The 21,031-nt window shown below is 39.7% G+C and overlaps 1 protein-coding gene across 1 annotated transcript in view; it reads left to right on the plus strand.

Annotated features, from left to right (window-relative positions):
• The window catches only part of get4 (guided entry of tail-anchored proteins factor 4), a 34,713-nt gene that overhangs the window by 2,199 nt on the left and 11,483 nt on the right, over positions 1-21,031 (plus strand). Inside the window, exons 2-5 of the mRNA XM_079801491.1 lie at positions 15,732-15,810; positions 15,972-16,053; positions 18,531-18,680; positions 18,775-18,913. Coding sequence (XP_079657617.1) covers positions 15,732-15,810; positions 15,972-16,053; positions 18,531-18,680; positions 18,775-18,913 — 450 coding nt within the window. The remainder of the gene's footprint in view (positions 1-15,731; positions 15,811-15,971; positions 16,054-18,530; positions 18,681-18,774; positions 18,914-21,031) is intronic.

A 21,031-nucleotide genomic window follows, 5' to 3' on the forward strand; every position in this document is an offset into this window, starting at 1 on the left:
CCATAAACCTTGTGGAAAGCCTTCTCAGAAGAGTTGAAGCTGTTAAAGCTGCAAAGGGTGGGCCAACTCCATATGAAACCGTAAGGATTAAGAATGGGATGTCATTAAAATTCATGTGCATGTAAAGGCAGGCGTCCCAAAACTTTTGTCAATATATATATATATATATATATATGTGTATGTGCAGCCTGGTGGCCAATCTTCACTGCAGCTGTACATAACATATTTCAATCCACAAAACATAATGGAGACATATCGGAGTTCAAAAGAGGACAAATTGTTGTGCGCATCATCACACTGGCTCATCTTTGACCAGGACAGCAAGTCTTTGCGCATGAGGAAGATGTCTGATTCCAAGTAATAACCCGGATTGTATAAAAAAAAAAAAAAAAATCCATTAGTACTGTGCTTGATGGGTGCATCACTGCCAATTTTGGAGGAGCAAGTCAGGAAACGTTTTCCTCCACCGGAATCACATCGTGACCTGGGGCCTCATTTATAAACGTTGCGAATGCACAAAGGAAGGCGTACGCCGCTCTCTACGCAATAATTGGTATTTATAAAACGCAAACTTGACGGGAAAATGTGCGGTCCTTCACGCAAGCTCTGACCCAGGCGTATGCACAAAAACGGGTGAAATGAGAAATGGCGACACCGTCGGGAGATGGAAAAAACACGTGAAAGTGTGTGAAACTGTAGACCATTGTGTAAAAGAAATGGCAATCCTGCCTCTCATAAATAACACGAAGACTTCACAAAGCAAGTCTTACAATTACCAGCCTACACGAACACCCGTTTGATCGATCTGCAGGGTAAAACAAACAAAATCAAACGAAAATTACAACAGAAATGCAAATTAACACATATTTGCAAAAAGAAAAGTGAAATATGTTCTGCAATAATATTGTCATGTTATGCAAATCATCATAATCATAAATAATATTAGCCTGGATGCCAGCCGAATTTAGCCCCGCCCACAAATTTTTTTGCTCGGGCAATTCGGTCTGGACTCGCTCCATAGAGGAGTAATTATGCCCGAACAGAAACTGTTCGGACCAATGAAATTGTCAGGGCGGGCTTTAGACGATGATGGACAGATGATCAACAGTAACGTAATCATCCACGTCATCGAAGGCTCTTGGGTTGAATTTGCTCTTATCCTAAACGGAGAACTTGTTCGTATATGCATTCACCTTCACTATTTCTCTCAGAAACGATGATCGTGTTGGTAAGTACTCTGTGTATCCTTAAATTATTTTATTACTGGCAAAGATTGTTTACACTCATCTTTTTCTTGTAACGTTACTTAATCCAGCGTGCATGCAGACAGGGTTGCCAAGTGTTTTTGCAATGTCGCGCACAATTGCTACTCAAAACTATAGCCCAAAACAATAACTTTCCGGGGGGTTCTCCGGAAAAAAATGGCGTTTGGTTGGCAAAATATGTTATTTTGGCAAGGTTGCCTGCTAAAATTCGCATTCCTGGGTTTATATAATCACATAATTGGGGTCGCTTCAACCCGCGGACATGGAGAAAAACACGGACTTGGCAACACAGTGCAGTTGAGTTCTGTTGACATTTGACAACTAACGTTACGCGTCGCTCCGTTGCTCTGATTGGTTGTGGGTCTATCCAATTGAGGTCTTTCCTGGCTCGGTTGAAACACGCCCCATAATCAAAGCTCAATGGAGCGGTACCAGACTCAAATTCTGACTAGAATTGAGTATGGCCACGCCAGGCTAAAATAATATGGTAAACAGAACGAAATAGCCTAATGTACAAAACTGATATTCTCGTCAATGTGTCCGTCTGGTGGAGCAGATATAGATTCAAATAGGAAGACAGATAGACAGATAGATAGATAGATAGTCAGTCCGTCCGTCCACTGGGGAAAATCATGGTATTCATGCATATGCCTTTAGTTTTATTTTTGATAAAATAACGTATGACGTATATGTCTCAACCATTCAGAAAGCTGCAAGACCTTACATTTGCACTGAACTATTTCCCATTTCCACGTAGATGATAACCGACATCTGTAGTTTGTCAGATGCAATTAAATGGATGGAAAAATGCCCCATCACAATGCGTAATGACGCACAATGGCTGATCTTGCGCTCTTAGAAGATGTGGCAAATGGAAGGATTCGGAGTGAACGCATCTTCAGACAGCAAGAAGACTTGCTGGCAAACGAGGACGAGTGGCTTATGAGCCGGTTCCGACTATTTACGGCATTTACGGCGTCTGCAACCTTTTGCCACTCAAGTGCCTTTTGGGCATTAGTAATGCCCAAACTGTGCCCTCCAAACAACATTTTTCTCCTCTTTTCCACCTCGCCAACGTTAACTTCTACTTCACATTGAGTGAAGTTACGTTTTTTTGATTTCCTCTCTGTGTTTGCCATGATTTCGCAATCGATGAATATTAACTTGGGGGCGTTTCGCGGACTATTTATGGGCAACTATGGGCGTGACATGAACCCGCAAAAGTTGCGCTACATTTAGAATTGATTGTGATTTATTTAGGGAAAACTGCGTAACGTACGTGCGTGCGCACGGTTTTATACATCCGAATATTTCTGTGTGTACGCACGTCCTATGTTTCATTCGTACGCCACCTCTGACGCAAATCCTACGCAAAGTTTTATAAATGAGGCCCCAGGCCACTGCTATGGAAGAGGAATGGCTCAAAATAACTCTGGTCACTGTGAAGGACTTGTATCGGTCATTCCCAAGATGAATTGATGCTGTACTTGCTGCAAAAGGAGGCCCTACACCAGGGTTCCTGAAATCTTGTCCTGGAGGGCCAATGCGGTGCAGAGTTTAGCTCCAACCCTGATCAAATTCACCTACCTGTGATTTTTCTAATGATCCTGAAGACATTAATTAGCATGTTCAGGTGTGTTTGATTAGGGTTAATGCTAAACTTGTGGGCCAGATTTGAGGATCCCTGCCCTACACCATGGCGTATTCCAGAAAGCAAGATTACCCAGGGTGTCCACGGGTCTTTAAAAAGTCTTGAAATGTCTTAAATTCAGATTCGATGGGTCTTAAATATTTTTGGTCACATTACCGGGAAAATTTCTCCAGTCTGACAGACGCAATGACTGTTATTATTGGACAAAGTGCAGATTTCCCCCACTGTAATGTTAGTTACTGCGTCATCATCATCAGAGAAAAGTGCAGTGGCAGAATCCAGTCGAACTACAGCAGTTAGCTGACCAGCCTCCCAACTAGTTTAAATGGGTTCATGCAAGTTTACACAAATGGCAGCATCATATCACGAGAATGATTCTTCTGATTTTATTACATTCAGCGATAGATAATGGATAGTGTATTTCTGGTATCAGTGTCGCTCTGTTGTTGAGGCTCGCACTCGCGCCTGACTGTGGAAACTTTCATGGAGAAATAAAATAAGCGTAACGGCAAACGTAAAGAAATTCACAGAAGAAACATACTGAGGTAAAAAAATTCAACATGTTTAGTTTATTTCTAAGATAGACCTATAGTTAATGTCGTTTTACCCGTGAGCGGTTCATGAGTGGAGTGTTTTGCTGAATTTTGCCGGAAATGCAGAAATAAGTCATAATTTTGTTATATTTATTAACTCTTTCGTAGATTATACATTTATAATTTCTATTACATTACTACGAGTACTGTTACTACTAATAAAAGCAATCTCTGGGGGCCCCAAAAGTCTTTGGGCCCATAGAATCATCCTAACTTTCCCCCCCTTAGCGGCACCCCTGCCCTAAGCTATCATGTTATTAAAGCTAGATAGCACACCACAGCCTTTTTTGTAATACCAAAAAAAACATGCAAATTTCTGGAAATGACCACCACAAAATCAGTCATTTTGATCTCACAAAAAATTATATTATATTATATTATATTATATTATATTATATTATATTATATTATATTATATTATATAGTGAAATCCTGGTGGGATCGAGCTTTGAGGAAGGGCAAGTTTATTAATACTTTGTTCAATTTGAATAAATTAATTTTCTTTGCAAGTCATTTTGTGATTCTGCATTTCCTTTGTACGTTATTTTATTGCATGATATAGGTCTTAAATTTAATTCATAATTGTCTTAAAAAGGTCTTAAATTTGACTTGGTGAAACCTGCAGATACCCTGCTAACCTTACCGAATAATAATAAAACAACTTGGCCGAAATATCTTTCTTACGTCGATTCGTACACTTTGTTTGTTCATGAGCGGCTTTGCGAGCCTGTCACAGCTGTAGAAACATGTTGTAAATGGATACATTTTTGACATTCTACAGACACAAATATGCACTGGAGCACTTGCCAATATACAGTATCAACCGAGGGTGATCTTGCTTGCATTTGAGGGTGCTTACAGTGTCTGCAAACGGCCATTTTAGCATCTATTTCGGGCACTTTAATGCTTCGACACTTCCTACATGTTTGCTGCATTTAGAAGCGTGCGCACCTTTCTCTCTCACACGCGATGGTTGCTATTTGACCGCGTCATCAAAAACGTAATTGTTCGGTTAAATTTATTCGGCCTTTCACACATTAATTTCGGTTGCCGAACAGTCGGTGCATCCATAACCTTACCATCAAAGTTCAGCCAATGGTTTACAGACAAGACCTTCTCAACAGAGTGATGGATCGACTAAGCTGTATAAGTATTTTTTTTATATTTAGTCATTTTGTTTCCACATTGCTTAAAATGAAAACCCCTGAAAACAACGAACCATTTTTATTATTATTATAGAAATACATTATAGCATAGAAAACATCCTGTTGCAAAAAACCTTCTGAATCTTGTTTTAATAGTGCTTTATATATCGATATATTTATAAAATATTGTGCGCAATCTGGCACGCCCACTGGAGTTTTATCAATAGGGCATGCATGTGCTGAATTTCTCTGAAGTAAACTAACCCTGGAACAGAACCTGCTCCGGAGGCTACTTGCATACCCTGAAAACTACCTCTGTTTTTGGAACTGAAAGTTGAAGTTATTCTCTTACTTGCCCTTAAATATATCTGGGTATGTCGCATAACCTGCTTTCTGGAATACCATCCAGGTGTTTCAGTTTCCTTGTCCAACCCTGTAAATGAAGGAACATGCAGAAAACAGGAAATGTAATAATAAAGAGGATCACTGCACACCATATTCAGGGCTCTACATAGCGACCATTTTGGGCGCATTTGCGCCTGAAAATTACTGCGTGCGACTGCGAAAAAATATTTAGGCGCACAGGTGCGAGTGACCCGATCGCTTCTCATGAATAGATGTATAATACAATCGGAATAAAAACTACCAACACTGACTGACTGAGCAACTGTTACGTTTCGTGCTGCAATCAACTGCTTTTCATGCCTTCTGTCAGCGGAGCATGTGCAAAAAACGTGTGCGACGGACTACACTTCAGATTAAATGGTGAAACCGCGGTCTATGGGTGAAACAGGCGTGACGCGGCCATGCACTTAGCAGACGCCTCGCGCTGATGTTTCTTTGCAGCCAAACTTAACTAGAAATACCACATTTGGATTATCATAAACAAGGTCGGAAATAACAGGGGCTTGGGGCAAAAATGCCACCAAAAATGAATTAATATAAAATAATTTAAAAACGCTCCTGTATGAGTTCTTGATTTAATCTTTATCAGCTGCAGTCCATAACATTTATTGAGTTTAAAAATGACTAGATGCATATGAGTGAGTACATCATGAATCCATTTTCCAAACCGTGTTTTTATCTTACCCTGAATCACTACGGTACACATATAATAAGTGTTTCTATTCTGACTATTCCAGTTTGGTTCGCAGCGCTGTGGAGGAGCACAGTCCCTGTGTGACTCGCCAATCGCCATAGAGAGAAGTAGATCCGGCTGCAGTGTTCTTCCGCGAGATGCACGCAGTTCTGTTTATTAGCGCCAGAGCGCCAAAAGTTACGGACAGCTCCGAGTATTAGTATAATTGCAAATGTGATACTGATCTTGTACAAAAGTCCAATAGACAAGTTGATATTAAGTAACAACGTTTTAGCCACAATAATGTTTATTTCGTGAAAATCAAAACTACACCAGTTGTGCATCTCCAAGCGGTTCGATCGAATGAATCTGCGTTTGAACGACTGAATCAATGACTCCCACATAGACTTGACGCCACCTACTGGCTGTTTTATTTTCATATTTATACTTTGCATGGACTTTTTATTTAAAATATAAATATTTTAACTAAGTTTAAGTTTAACTTGTACATAGCCTATTTCTAAATTCAAAAACTTACATTTAAAACATTTATACAACATTATTTACCCATGAGCTGCATGTAAATGTATCTAAAAACCATTTCAGATAGAGCTTCTGTGCCACTTCTACTTTTGATGCTGATTTAATTAGATTGGTAACAGTCTGGTTGTGTCTTATTGCTCTAACTGAATTTATTGTTTAAATTAACATTTAAAAAAAAACCTTTTCTATTTTAAATGAAGAAATTTACAAAAGATGATGCATACATTTAATAAGATTAGAAAACATTGCTCTTATAATGGTAAAAATGCCCCTGGACATTAATTTAAAGGGACAAAGATCATCCTGTAATGGGAAAGTTATAATTGGAATACATGTTATTGATCAGAAAGTGCTCCTAAATTTTTGACTGTGCTCCTAATTTTTTTAAATTAGGAGCACAAGTGCTCCTCAAGAAAAATGTTAGCGTAGAGCCCTGCTATTATAAGACACGGTTAGTTCAGGTTGTAAATATATATATATATTTATATTAGTGCTGTCAGTTAAACGCGTTATTAACGGCGTTAACGCAAACCTATTTTAACGGCGTCAATTTTTTTATCGCGAGATTAACGTTCTTTTTGGTCTAACAAACTTTGTAGTTTTTTCACATGCTGTTGCAACAACTAGTAACGTTAGAAAAACTACAACACCACTCCGGATGTAGCTAGACCGGAAACAAAACATCAGGCACGCTGCGGCTGCCCGCACTCGTTTGGGCCATTAAAAGAGTAGACGTGGATGGCAAGCGTGAGACGCCGAAATGAGAAACGTATTAAGCCATGGTTTAACTCAGGGGTCTTCAACTAAAAGTGCTTGTCTTGAGCGCTGCTTTCTGCTCTGATGGTGCGTAGCCTACACACCAGACGCGAATGAAGCGTTTTGCGCGAGTGATTTAAGTCAATGCAAAGACGCAAATAGACATTCTGCGGCGCGAATTAAGCGGTGTGCATGTCGCGTCATTCGCGTCCGGTGTGAGCGCACCATCAGTCTCTTCCTCACTGCATGCTTGACCGCGCGTCTGGGTCTGAACGTAGTAACATGTTTCATTATGTCAAAAGGCTTCGCGGTCCGGATGGACGCATCTCGCGGTCCGGATTCGGACCGGAGTTCACTAGTTGGCGACCCCTGGTTTAACTGCACTATAGGCGGAGTCCTAGTTTACCTTGCATGTGCACTTTGTAATTTTATTTTGTATCACCCTGTTTTGATCCCTTAGAAAGGGCTGTTGAAGGGGCTGTTTGTGCAACAAAGTATTTGTTTCACCCTTTTATTGATGGGCAGTGTTACATTGTGTGAGATTATTTGCTCCAAGTGAGAATGTTGGTGTGAAATCGAACACTAAAGTATGCCAATGTTGTTTTCAATAAAACAAACATTTGAACAAAGCAAGCCGATCCACTTTTCTATGTTGATAAGAGCATTAAAATAAGAAAAAATAATGGGACAAAAAGAAATCAAGGGACATTTAGAATAAATAAAAATGTGCGATTAATTGTGAGTTAACTATGACATTAATGCGATTAATCGCGATTAAATATTTTAATCGTTTGACAGCACTAATTTATATATATTAAACAAAAATATCTTTATAGGGCCAAATGTAAATTTGAAAATGGGAATGTGTCAAAGCCAAAATCAATACATCAATCAATACAATTACAAATAATATATTTCTAAGAACTTGGCACATATGTTTTAAAGTCACCATGACGTCAAATCGGACAATTAAAATTTTTTTTATGGAACAGTATTTATTATAAATCATTTCCGTTCAGTTCATCTTTATTCATTTCCAGAGGGCAATTTGGTTGCAGCATACAACTCATGGTGCATGGGGTGTGATTTATCTGTGTGTGTGTGTATATATATATATACATGCATATACAGTCAGGTCCATAAATATTGGGACATTGACACAATTCTAATCTTTTTGGCTCTATACACCACCATAATGGATTTGAAATGAAATGAAGATATGCTTTAACTGCAGACTTTTAGCTTTAATTTGAGGGTATTTACATCTAAATCAGGTGAACGGTGTAGGAATTACAATAGTTTGTATATGTGCCTCCCACTTTTTAAGGGACCAAAAGTAATGGGACAGATTAACAATCATAAATCAAACTTTCACTTTTTAATACTTGGTTGCAAATCCTTTGCCGTCAATTACAGCCTGAAGTCTGGAACGCATAGACATCACCAGACGCTGGGTTTCATCCCTGGTGATGCTCTGCCAGGCCTCTACTGCAACTGTCTTCAGTTCCTGCTTGTTCTTGGGGCATTTTCCCTTCAGTCTTGTCTTCAGCAAGTGAAATGTATGCTCAATCGGATTCAGGTCAGGTGATTGACTTTGCCATTGCATAACATTCCACTTCTTTCCCTTAAAAAACTCTTTGGTTGCTTTCACAGTATGCTTCGGGTCATTGTCCATCTGCACTGTGAAGCGCCGTCCAATGAGTTCTGAAGCATTTGGCTGAATATGAGCAGATAATATTGCCCGAAACACTTCAGAATTCATCCTGCTGCTTTTGTCAGCAGTCACATCATCAATAAATACAAGAGAACCAGCTCCATTGGCAGCCATACATGCCCACGCCATGACACTACCACCACCATGCTTCACTGATGAGGTGGTATGCTTTGGATCATGAGCAGTTCCTTTCCTTCTCCATACTCTTCTCTTCCCATCACTCTGGTACAAGTTGATCTTGGTCTCATCGGTCCATAGGATGTTGTTCCAGAACTGTGAAGGTTTTTTTAGATGTCGTTTGGCAAACTCTAATCTGGCCTTCCTGTTTTTGAGGCTCACCAATGACTTACATCTTGTGGTGAACCCTCTGTATTCACTCTGGTGAAGTCTTCTCTTGATTGTTGACTTTGACACACATACACCTACCTCCTGGAGAGTGTTCTTGATCTGGCCAACTGTTGTGAAGGGTGTTTTCTTCACCAGGGAAAGAATTCTTCAGTCATCCACCACAGTTATTTTCTGTGGTCTTCCGGGTCTTTTGGTGTTGCTGAGCTCACCAGTGCGTTCTTTCTTTTTAAGGATGTTCCAAACAGGAAAAACTTTAGGTGTGGCCAAATCAACTATCTCTCTGATGGGTTTGTTTTGTTTTTTCAGCCTAATGATGGCTTGCTTCACTGATAGTGACTGCTCTTTGGATCTCATATTGAGAGTTGACAGCAACAGTTTCCAAATGCAAATAGCCCACTTGAAATGAACTCTGAACCTTTTATATGCTCCTTGTAGTATGGGATAATGAGGGAATAACACACACCTGGCCATGGAACAGCTGAGCAGCCAATTGTCCCATTACTTTTGGTCCCTTAAAAAGTGGGAGGCACATATACAAACTATTGTAATTCCTACACAGTTCATCTGATTTGGATGTAAATGCCCTCGAATTAAAGCTAAAAGTCTGCAGTTAAAGCACATCTTGTTCGTTTAATTTCAAATCCATTGTGGTGGTGTATAGAGCCAAAAAGATTAGAATTGTGTCAATGTCCCAATATTTATGGACCTGACTGTATATACAGTGAGGAAAATAAGTAGTTGAACACCCTGCTATTTTGCAAGTTCTCCCACTTAGAAATCATGGAGGGGTCTGAAATTGTCATCGCAGTTGCATGTCCACTGTGACAGACATAATCAAAAATTTTTTTTCCAGAAATCACAATGTATGCTTTTTTTTTTTAACTATTTATTTGTATGATACAGCTGCAAATAAGTATTTGAACACCTGAGAAAATCAATGTTAATATTTGGTACAGTAGCCTTTGTTTGCAATTACAGAGGTCAAACGTTTCCTGTAGTTTTTCACCAGGTTTGCACACACTGCAGGAGGGATTTTGGCCCACTCCTCCACACAGATCTTCTCTAGATCAGTCAGGTTTCTGCCTTGTCGCTGAGAAACATGGAGTTTGAGCTCCCTCCAAAGATTCTCTATTGGGTTTAGGTCTGGAGACTGGCTAGGCCACGGCAGAACCTTGATATGCTTCTTACAGAGCCACTCCTTGGTTATCCTGGCTGTGCTTCGGGTCATTGTCTTGTTGGAAGACCCAGCCTCGACCCATCTTCAATGCTCTAACTGAGGGAACGAGGTTGTTCCCCAAAATCTTGCAATACATGGCCCCAGTCATCCTCTCCTTAATACAGTGCAGTCGCCCTGTCCCATGACGGGCCTGGACATGTGCTGGTTTAAGCAGGGGAACCTTCCGTGCCATGCATGATTTCAAACCATGAAGTCTTAGTGTATTACCAACAGTAACCTTGGAAACGGTGGTCCGCTCTTTTCAGGTCATTGACCAGCTCCTCCCATGTAGTTCTGGGCTGATTTCTCACCTTTCTTAGGATCATTAAGACCCCACGAGGTGAGATCTTGCATGGAGCCCAAGTACGAGGGAGATTGACAGTCATATTTAGCTTCTTCCATTTTCTAATGATTGCTCCAACAGTGGACCTTTTTTCACCAAGCTGCTTGGCAATTTCCCTGTAGCCCTTTCCAGCCTTGTGGAGGTGTACAATTTAGTCTCTAGTGTCTTTGGAGAGCTCTTTGGTCTTGGCCATGTTAGTAGTTGGATTCTTTTTGATTTTATGGGGTGGACAGGTGTCTTTATGCAGCTAACGACCTCAAACAGGTGCATCTAATTTAGGATAATAAATGGAGTGGAGGTGGACATTTTAAAGGCAGACTAACAGGTCTTTGAGGGTCAGAATTCTAGCTGATAGACAGGTGTTCAAATACTTATTTGCAGCTGTATCATACAAATAAATAGTTAAAAAATTATACATTGTGATTTCTGGATTTTTTTTTTTTAGATTATGTCTCTCACAGTGGACATGCACCTACGATGACAATTTCAGACCCCTCCATGATTTCTAAGTGGGAGAACTTGCAAAATAGCAGGGTGTTCAAATACTTATTTTCCTCACTATATATATATATATATATATATATATATATATATATATATATATATATATATATATATATATATATATATATATATATATATATATAAATTATAAAATCTATTACAGGGTTTTTCCTGGGTCAAAAATGGTCTTCGGTGGTGGCTGAAAGACGTGGTCATCCACACACACACACACACACGGTAAAAAGTACCTAACCCACATGATCTGCGAGTGCAATACTGACAATAAATTAAAAAAAATGCAGAGAAACTTATTTTGATATCTCATTATGTTTGATCTCTTACCTTGATGTTTGTTTCTTTTGTTCCTCATTTTTTACATACTTTACAGATAATTGTTTTGTTATATAATACCAGCAGCCATATCACTCTGCAGCCCAAGACTGGTTTCCCACTGAAGCTAAGCAGGGCTGAGCCTGGTAGGGCTGGGACGGTTACCGCATTACCGCAATACCGCGGGCACGTGACGCCTACCGTGGGTCTGAGATCGTCACCGCCATCACCGAAAAAAAAAAAAAAAACATTGGCCTGCCCTGCCCATGTGTGCACGTTGTGTCTAGTTCCATGGATTCATTGATTCTAATGACATGGATTGTGTCTAATGACATGTGTATCTTATATGGATTCAAGGTTTTCTAAACAAAACATAACAAAAGATGGAGCAAATCCGACCTTTCGCGAGTTGGGAGCGCAATGTTCCATTATAACATTCCATTTGTACCTGTGTAATGTCTTTTAGCCTATAATTAGAATTTAATTTTACTAAAGCATAAAATACAGGCGCATAAGCAGGACCTCAGTTTTTAATTAAACGTGCTTAACACAATTCTCTCACATGGTTGCGCAGCCGACAATAGCGGGTAGGTAGATAGAAGTCATGAAAGCAGAAAAAGAACGCACCGCCCGGGCCATGGGTTTGTGTCGAACGCTGACCGATTTCTCCCATAGCTGGCAAAAAAAAAAAACGGCTTCAGAAAGAACAAACTGAGCTGGACCTGCCTCAGCCCTCCTTAGTACTGGTAAGTTTTTACTCTCTTCCAACTCTGTTTGGGAAAGATTGACTATAAATAAGCTGAGCCTGCGAAATTTCATTTAATATAATCAATAAATAATCTATTGTAGGCAATTAAATATAAGTTGGCTATGCGATTCTGAAATTCCAATTTCATTAAAAGGCTATCGAAAAAGATATCCGTCTGGCAGGCTTACAAGCACAGTAGTGTGCGACACTTTGTTAAATTAAATAGCCTTCGTTAAATATTTGAACCACTGAGACAAAAGCGCACACGAGATATATAAATTAATATGAAATATAAATATAAATAATAAGTAATAGGCTATACAATCACGGTAGTGTGAGCAGCGACACTTTGTAAAATTAAATAGCCTTCGTTAAATAGCACCACTGAGACAAAAGCGCACACGAGATAGGCATATAGCCTATATATAAATTAATATAAATATGTAAAAATAGGCCTAATATAATATAATAATATAATATGTAAAAATTATTTATGTAATATAAATAACATAAATATAAATAATGTATATGTATGTGATATACAATCATTAGCCTAAATAGCCTTGTTAAATTAGCCTAAAAGTCTTCGTTAAATAGCCTTGAACCACTGACACAAAAGCGCACACCACACGAGATATGTAAAATAATATAAATATGTAAATGTTATAAAATATAAAAAATAAATATAAATAATAAAAGTAGCATAATATACAATCAAGGTAGTGTGAGCAGCGAGTGACTACACTTTGTTAAATTAAATAGCCTTGAGCCTTCGTTATTCTTCATTAACCACTGAGACAAAAGCGCACACGAGGTGTAAATTGTAGCTAAATGTAAATTAATAGCCTGAATATTTTAAAATATGTAATATAAAAATATAAATACTATAAATATAAATAATATATTAGGCTATAGGCTATTATATGGGCGGGTGTGCGCAAAAGTCGTTATAGTTTAAGTGATTGTTTAATGACGACGACTGTAATCTGAAAGTAAAAATATGGGAAATAAATAAACAAATAAATATATATTACTGATCAATACCGATAAATAAATAAAAATGTTTGTTTGTCTTTGTTTATGCTGTTCCATCATCACATCTCTCAGTCGTGATCTGATCTGCTCTCTCAGGAAAAAATATGAAGGCTGGGATGGTAACCATAGCCTAGTCTATATTTCGTTTTGCCAGCACTTTTTTTTTCAGATATCATTCCATTTCTGTTCTAATTGTTCCTGTTCTAAACGTGAAAAAATAAATGTAAAATAAACATGTTCCTTATTATGTTAAATTGCCTGCGCTGGGGTGTGCGTGTGCGGCTCTGCGCGAAAGTCCAGCGGGAGCCATTTAAAGCGGTTTACCGCTGAACCGTGGGAATTTCTTGCTTTTCAACCGCGGTAAGAAAAAATCCATACCGTCCCAGCCCTAGAGCCTGGTTACTACCTGGATGGGAGACCAACTGTGAAAACTAGGTTGCTGCTGGTAGAGGTGTTAGTGAGGCTAGAAGGGAGTGCTCACCCTGTGGTCTGTGTGGGTCCTAACACCCCAATATAGTGATGGGGACACTAAACTGTAACAAGCACCGTCCTTCGGATGAGACGTTAAACCGAGGTCCTGACTCTCTGTGGTCATTAAAAATCCCAGGATGTCCTTCTATAAAGAGTAGGGGTGTAACCCGGCATCCTGGCCAAATTTGCCCACTGGCCCCTGTCCATCATGGCCTCCTAATCATCCCCATATATAAACGATTGGTATTATCACTCTGTTCCCGCTCTACCAATAAGCTGGTGTGTGGTGAGCGTACTGGCGCAATATGTCTGCCTTCGCTTCATCCAGGTGGATGCTGCACATTGGTGGTGGTTGAGGAGATTCTCCCCTTCTATGTAAAGCGCTTTGAGTGCCTAGAAATGGCACAATAAATGTAACAAATTATTAATAATTTTTATTATTATTATAATCATAACAATATTAAAAAGTAGCATTAAATGAACTAATAGACTCATTTTCTGCTATATACAATTTAATAAAAATTATCAGCTAGCTAACAACAACTTTGTTCTGGTTTCACCTCACTCCAGTCTAAATGATTTTAGGCTATTTATTTTACTACACATTGTCAACATAAATAAGCTGAAATACTGTGGATAATTAAAACTAATTCTTACTAACCACTCTCGCTAAATTGGGGTTAGTACACTTGTGTTCTCATTTCAGAGGTGCTCTGAGTAAATGATTCTGATTCATGAGTTCAGTGTTGGACATATCAGTTGTTTTAACCAGTCTTTAAAATGATTCAGTTCAAAGGAGTCATTAGGCCGCGAGTCGGACATTAGCAGACGCGTTCTGTGCGCATCCCGTCTGTTAGAACATCGCGAAAGATTTGTCAACACAAAGAAAACACTACATAACTTGATATAATTTGTTCCCCGTTTATTGAAAGTATGCTTTATGTCAGCTGGTCAGAGAAGAGTCAACGTTTTTTGAGCGCAATTCACACCCAGCGGTAATTCAAGGAAAAAAATGTCCGAATGGCCCACGTGCAACATGGATTCGGTCTTCCGACCTTTTGATTTTAATTAGTGAATTAGGAATTAGGCTATGAGAAAGAACTACAGTGCTTATTTTGAAGATCCAGAGAGTGCGCGCGGGGGAGGAGCTCTCTGATCGTTCTCTCTGTCACTCAGATAACATGTGCCCTGTCACAAGCGCAGCAGTCATCTATTCTACATCACTCATAAATCACTATAACTCATCAAATTAGACTTTGGGGGGACAAAAAATTGTTTTAGCGGCCGCCAAAAAAATGTAAATGCAGGAAAAACCCTGTATATAATTATTGTTCATGCGCCCTTGGGCCTGTACCATGATTGTTGTTTAACAAACTCAGGGTTACAGGATTAGTTTCAAGTTGACAAAACCAAACCAGTCTATTCAGGCTTTGTTGGTCCCATGATGCTGATCATCAGCTTTCTCTATCAACTCAGGCTTTGATCCTGAGTTTAGGTGTGACATCAGTAGTGAACAGGTGAACACTGCTAAAAGCCAAACCACTCTAATGGTACCTAAAACTCAGGATTGGCACAAATTAAGCTTAAACATATCTGGTTAGCCAGCTAAACCAGCTTCATGGTATAGGCCCCTGCCCTCGTAATCTTTAAACAAAATAAACTTTCCCCTCCTACTTGCAACAACATCTCTGATAACGTATTTACTGCCGTGAGGACAGGGCAGCCTGTCACTCACATGAGATCGACCAATATCAAACAACAACGATCCAATGGACAAAAAGTTCCATCCTACATTTTTTTTTATTATTATTATTATTATTATTTGAGGAGCCATTTCACTTGGATCTATGCCACAATCTGTTTCAATCTTATCGCAACTTCTGTTTCATGCATACTTTTAAAATTGATTATTTATTATTTTTCATTGTCTCATGACCCCTGTGTGGCCACAGAAACATCATGTTAATAATAACATGTTGCTTTGGGTGCAGGTACATGTCACAAGCGAAGTATGCAGAGGCCAGAGAGTTGATGTACAATGGAGCTTTGCTCTTCTTTAGTTATAACCAGGTATGTGTTCCTCTGTCATCTGCTTTAGGTCAATCAGAGGCTCTAATTTATCATGTCATTAAAGCTCTGAACAGGTCAGTTGTTACTGAGACAGTTTGCTTTTAGTAGACTTCACCCCTCTGTGAGTAAGATCGCTGTGCTAATGTTTGTTTCCTAAACAGCAAAACAGTGCTGCAGATCTGTCCATGCTGGTACTAGAGTCCCTGGAGAAATCTGGGGCCAAGATAGATGATGAGACACTAGGTGAGTTTATTGAAAATCATATTATGTTGGTGGTTGATTGTTATTTTGGCCAACAGCCATTTTAGCCAGATTCAAAATGTTTAATGTAAGGTTTAAAATTGACCTATCGGTAAGCCCCGCCCCCCGTAGTTACTGTTGCTAACTCGGACAAACAAACGGAGTTGCTACAGCCGTCAGTGTGAAAACCTTATCCCAAGATGTTTTTGGACACAGAATGTAGCGGCCCCTGTTCGATTGATGGCCAGACTTTTCTGATGGTTTATTATGTCCTTTTTCACTCCAAAAAAATCATCGCAAGAGCAAACAAAGCATAAGAAGTGCGCATTAACGTCTCATTCACAAACTCTCTCACCGTTGCTCTCTCCGTTGCATTACCATTAACATACACCGCAAACTACACAAAAACACTCATAAAACTAACAGTAAACAAACATATACACAGACCGTACGCCTTTCGAGGGTGCAGTTAATAACTGGTCAACTTTGTATGATCTACAAAACAACTCCGATAAACTACGTGCGAGCTCTCCCTTTCACCACCCATAGACCCATCAAAATAGGAGTCCTCCTTAGTAGGACAGATAATGTAGACCTTGAACATATCTAAAATTAAATTAATTTACATATAACCAGTTTAATATGGAGAGGCACGGAAATGTAGACCTTTGTGTTTTTGACCTAATGTTACAGTGTTACATGACGTGAGAACAGTTAGTTATTACAGTTGTATGTTAGCAGGGACTTTAATCGTAACTTAACGAGAGTATGACAAACAGAAAATCCTGGAATCAGTGTTACAGTACCTCAGGCACGACATTTTAGCATTTTTGTAGCATAAACACCATCAAACCGATGAGAGCTTCGGATTTTCCAATGCATCTCTATGGCGCTGACACCTAAAGATGTCCGAGTTCCGGTCCCGGCGCAACTGATACTCAACTGCTATTGGCTCATCTGCGTTCGAGGGGAGGGGCTTACCGATAGGTCAATTAGGCAGCGTCTATTTGCACTAAGAGTATTTGTAACACCGTGTAAATAGCAACTAGATTCTATTTACACTCAGTGAAAATAGCATAGGCTATGTCCTTAGCGATAATTGCTATTCACACTAAGTGCAAATAGTGAAAAGCCGCGTTTCCACCGAAATTACCCGGAACAATTTGTACCAGGAACAGGAGCAAAAGATTTTAAAAAATGCCGGTTGAAATAAAATGCTGCGTTAGCTCAACCAATCAGCATGTTCAGCGCCCAAGTCCCACCCCCGAAAGTTCCCAAACTTTGAAAAAGTACTACCTCGGGAGCAGGGCCATTTGGAGGGGGAAATATTTACCCGGAACTTCATTTAGACCCCGGTTCCTGCGGTCGAAACACACTGAGTACCACCCCAAAGTTCCTAGTTCCTGGGGAAAGTTCCTGCGGTGGAAACGCGGCTATAGATGCTATTTACTCCAAGTGAAAATAGCTGTAGATGCTATTTACAAAGTGAAATGGCATACTAAGTGAAAATAGTGATATATTCTATTTACACCATGTAAAAGTAATTACTTCCAATATGTGCAAATAGTAATTGGATGCCATTTATACATTATTTTGACAGATACATACTATTTGCACCTCAGTATTGTTACATAAACAGGATGCAATAACACCTACACCTATCCCTAACCCTACCCAATAACTGCTTTTATTATTATTATTAAACATTTCGTTAGGCACTTTATTTCCATTTTTAAAACGTTTTCTTAATTTTTATTGAAAGTAAATGCCGTTCCGATGTGATATGTTATAGGAAAAGAGAGAAGAGTGTGCTCTGCAAAAGGCAAATTCGAACCTGGGTCGATCGCGTCAACCTAGATCTTTAAGCCTTATGCTTTAGTCATTGCGCCACTGAAAATGCTGAAATACGCATTTAAAAAAAAAAAAAAAAATTTAAATCTTGTTTTTCCCAAACAGGCATTGTTAGGCGGAGCTAGTGCGAATAGCACTTGCCAATAAGGCACGCTATTTGCACTTGGTGTAAATAGACACTCCGTTAAAATAATCAAGGCGCGTGTCATGTAAATTTTCATTAAATTAAACATAGAATATATTATTTTAATTTATAAGCACAAATATATCAAAATACTGAATGCAAAATGCAGAAATATGAATTCAAATAGTTTTGTGTAAATTAACTTAAACTTGACAATTTTGCTAATGAAGACTACTGAATCAGAGACACTGTCTTTGTCTTAATGTTCTTTTTGTCACGTGATGAGACAAGACACGGGTGCTAAACTGGTTTTATGAAAGTCTATTAAAAAGTCACTATTGGTTAATTTTATATTGCAAAGAAAGTAATAAAGAATGTGATAAATATTAAATATTGCTCAGTCCTATGCAGAGGTATTATTCAAATCTCCTTGGGTTCTTTTCATCTGCAGAAGTTGCATGATGGCCTTTTAATTGTGTAATTACATTCTTGATGTGTGTTATAGAGCATTTGACTAAACTCTTCAGCCTGATGGACCCAAATTCACCAGAGAGAGTGGCATTTGTCTCCAGAGCGATAAAGTGGTCATCAGGAGGGTCGGGGAAGTTGGGCCACCCCAAGCTACATCAGCTGCTGGCGCTCACATTGTGGAAAGGTAAAACGGACTCATGATAAGAATCATCAAATAAATGATCTACCAGCTGTTTTGAGAATGGGTAACCTGCATAATTTATTTGGTATGCATTTAGAGCAAAACTACAGTGAATCACGCTATCATTTCCTGCACTCATCTGATGGAGAGGGCTGTGCACAGATGCTGGTGGAGTATTCATCAGCACGAGGGTTTCACGGAGAGGTGGACATGTTTGTAGCACAAGCCGTCTTACAGTGAGTTCTAGAGTTTTAGGGTAAAATCAGCCCGTAAATATTTCATTCCTTAAACTGAAAATTCTATTATCATTTATTCACCCCAATGCATTTCCAGACCAGTTTAAATATGTGAAATACAGAAGGAGAAATGTAAGAATAGAATGTACTAGCCACTCTGCCATACAGCGTATGGAAGCGAATAGGGACTGGGCTCCAAAATATGCACCCATGCGCTATAGTTCAGGTCTTCTAAAGCCACACAATAGCTTTTTGTGAGGAACAAACTAGCGCTATCATCTTTGATTTGAGAGCTACAGCAAAGCTACTAAGGAGACATTGCGTCAGTAGTTGATGCATTGGGAAAACACTTTCTCCAAAAATACTGAAGCCCTATTGAGTAACGGCTGTGTAAAACACTGACCAGTGGTGTCCAAGCACCAATTCCTCTGAATTTTTCGACCAAAGGCAAAGAAGGGTAGCATGTCCCATACATTTGTATGAAGTGTCTCGTTCCCTCATTTCAGAGAACCAAGATTACATAAGTAACAGGAGACATTCCCTTTCGATTTTGGTTCACTCAACATTGTGTCAATAGCTAGGGAACACTGTGTTACAATGAAGAACTGGCCCAGCTCAAGAGCGGAGCTGTTGAAAGGAAAGTCTCAACAAGTCACCTCGCCGCCTGTTGTGTGCATGGCAACCCTTCACATAATATCATGGTGGTGACAAATATCAACAACACCATAAGCAGTATCATACAGCCTCATTGAAAGCAGTGTCAAAGCCGGCACTTATGATGACCGTAATACTGGCATGTATCAGAAAGAGAATTTGTTTCCAAAGACAGTAGAATCAGTGAATATTAATAAGTTATGCTAAATGGGGGTAAATGGGGAGTCTCTCAACACCTAAGAACATGCAATACAACCAAAATAATAGTGCATACCATGAGCAAACCATTAAATTTGTCTTGGTGGCCAATGCTGTTCAGCAACAACCATAGAATATAAATCTAGGTTATAAAACCTAGCAAAGGTATCAGGGCAGGACATCCTGTCGATGGACACAACATTTGCTAATGCAAACATAACACAAAAAGCTATTCAGAAAGTTTATACTGGCTAGAGCACTGAATATAGATGTGCAGTTTTCCCAACTGAAAGGCCAGCTACATGAATATGTTTTGATGCTACAGCTGCCACATATTCCTCAGCGATATGGGCCTCCGAGCTGCAGCAAACAGTTCCACGATCCCTGGGAACGACTGGGTGATTGGGCCATTGCAGTGCTATCAGCAGGATCCACCTCCACTCTGCCGAGAATGTTCCAAATCATCATTACGGTCTGTGGACGTAGTCTCCTTACTCCTGGGACTTCTCCTTGTCACGACAGCAAGTCCACACCATAATTCAGTGTTGTCCATGCAAACATGAACACAGTGGTTCTGTAACTCCAGATGAAATGTTTTGAGGGGGCAGATTCACTGACAGTAGTTCTAGGCAATTGATGTGCCACACTTTCTGTGCATCTTTCCAGATGCTGAAAGCTGCCCTGACATCACAAGGTAGGCCCGAACCAATACTGGCTGCGTGTCACCATGATTTGCATTGGTCAGTAACTCCAGATCTGACAGCGAACACAAGGCTTCAGCCAAAGCTGAAGCAGCCACCTATGTAGCAGCTCATCACTATTTCAGGAAGTTTCAGGTATACTGAAATATACCAGTCTTTCTGATGAGCGTACAAAAATGAAGAGTTGGAGGGGTTTAGCTTGCTCTCCTCTGCAGAAAGTGGCACATAGACTTGGACTGCTTTTGCACCGCAAAACCAAGGTCTTCCACAGTACTTGTCCATTCTTCCTCCTCAGAGTCAGCCAGTAACATGGCGTCATTCCCATTGTCTGATTCACCAAACATGATTAAACAGCGGACTCCAGGGGAGGGATGGAGGTCAGCTCGCACAAACTGTTTGGGTGAGGATGCAGGGTCGAGGGAGTTCAAGGCACACAGGACCTGATCTGGCTTGAGCTCATTGCTGAAATCTCTTCACCCAATTCAAGTCACTGCTGCGGCACAGGAGGAGGTGGCAGGGGAGTGTAAGAAGCCAAGTCATCCCCCACAACGAGGGCAACTCTGCA

The sequence above is a fragment of the Gobio gobio genome, assembly GCF_949357685.1.
Source record: "Gobio gobio genome assembly, chromosome: 20".
NCBI lineage: Eukaryota > Metazoa > Chordata > Actinopteri > Cypriniformes > Gobionidae > Gobio > Gobio gobio.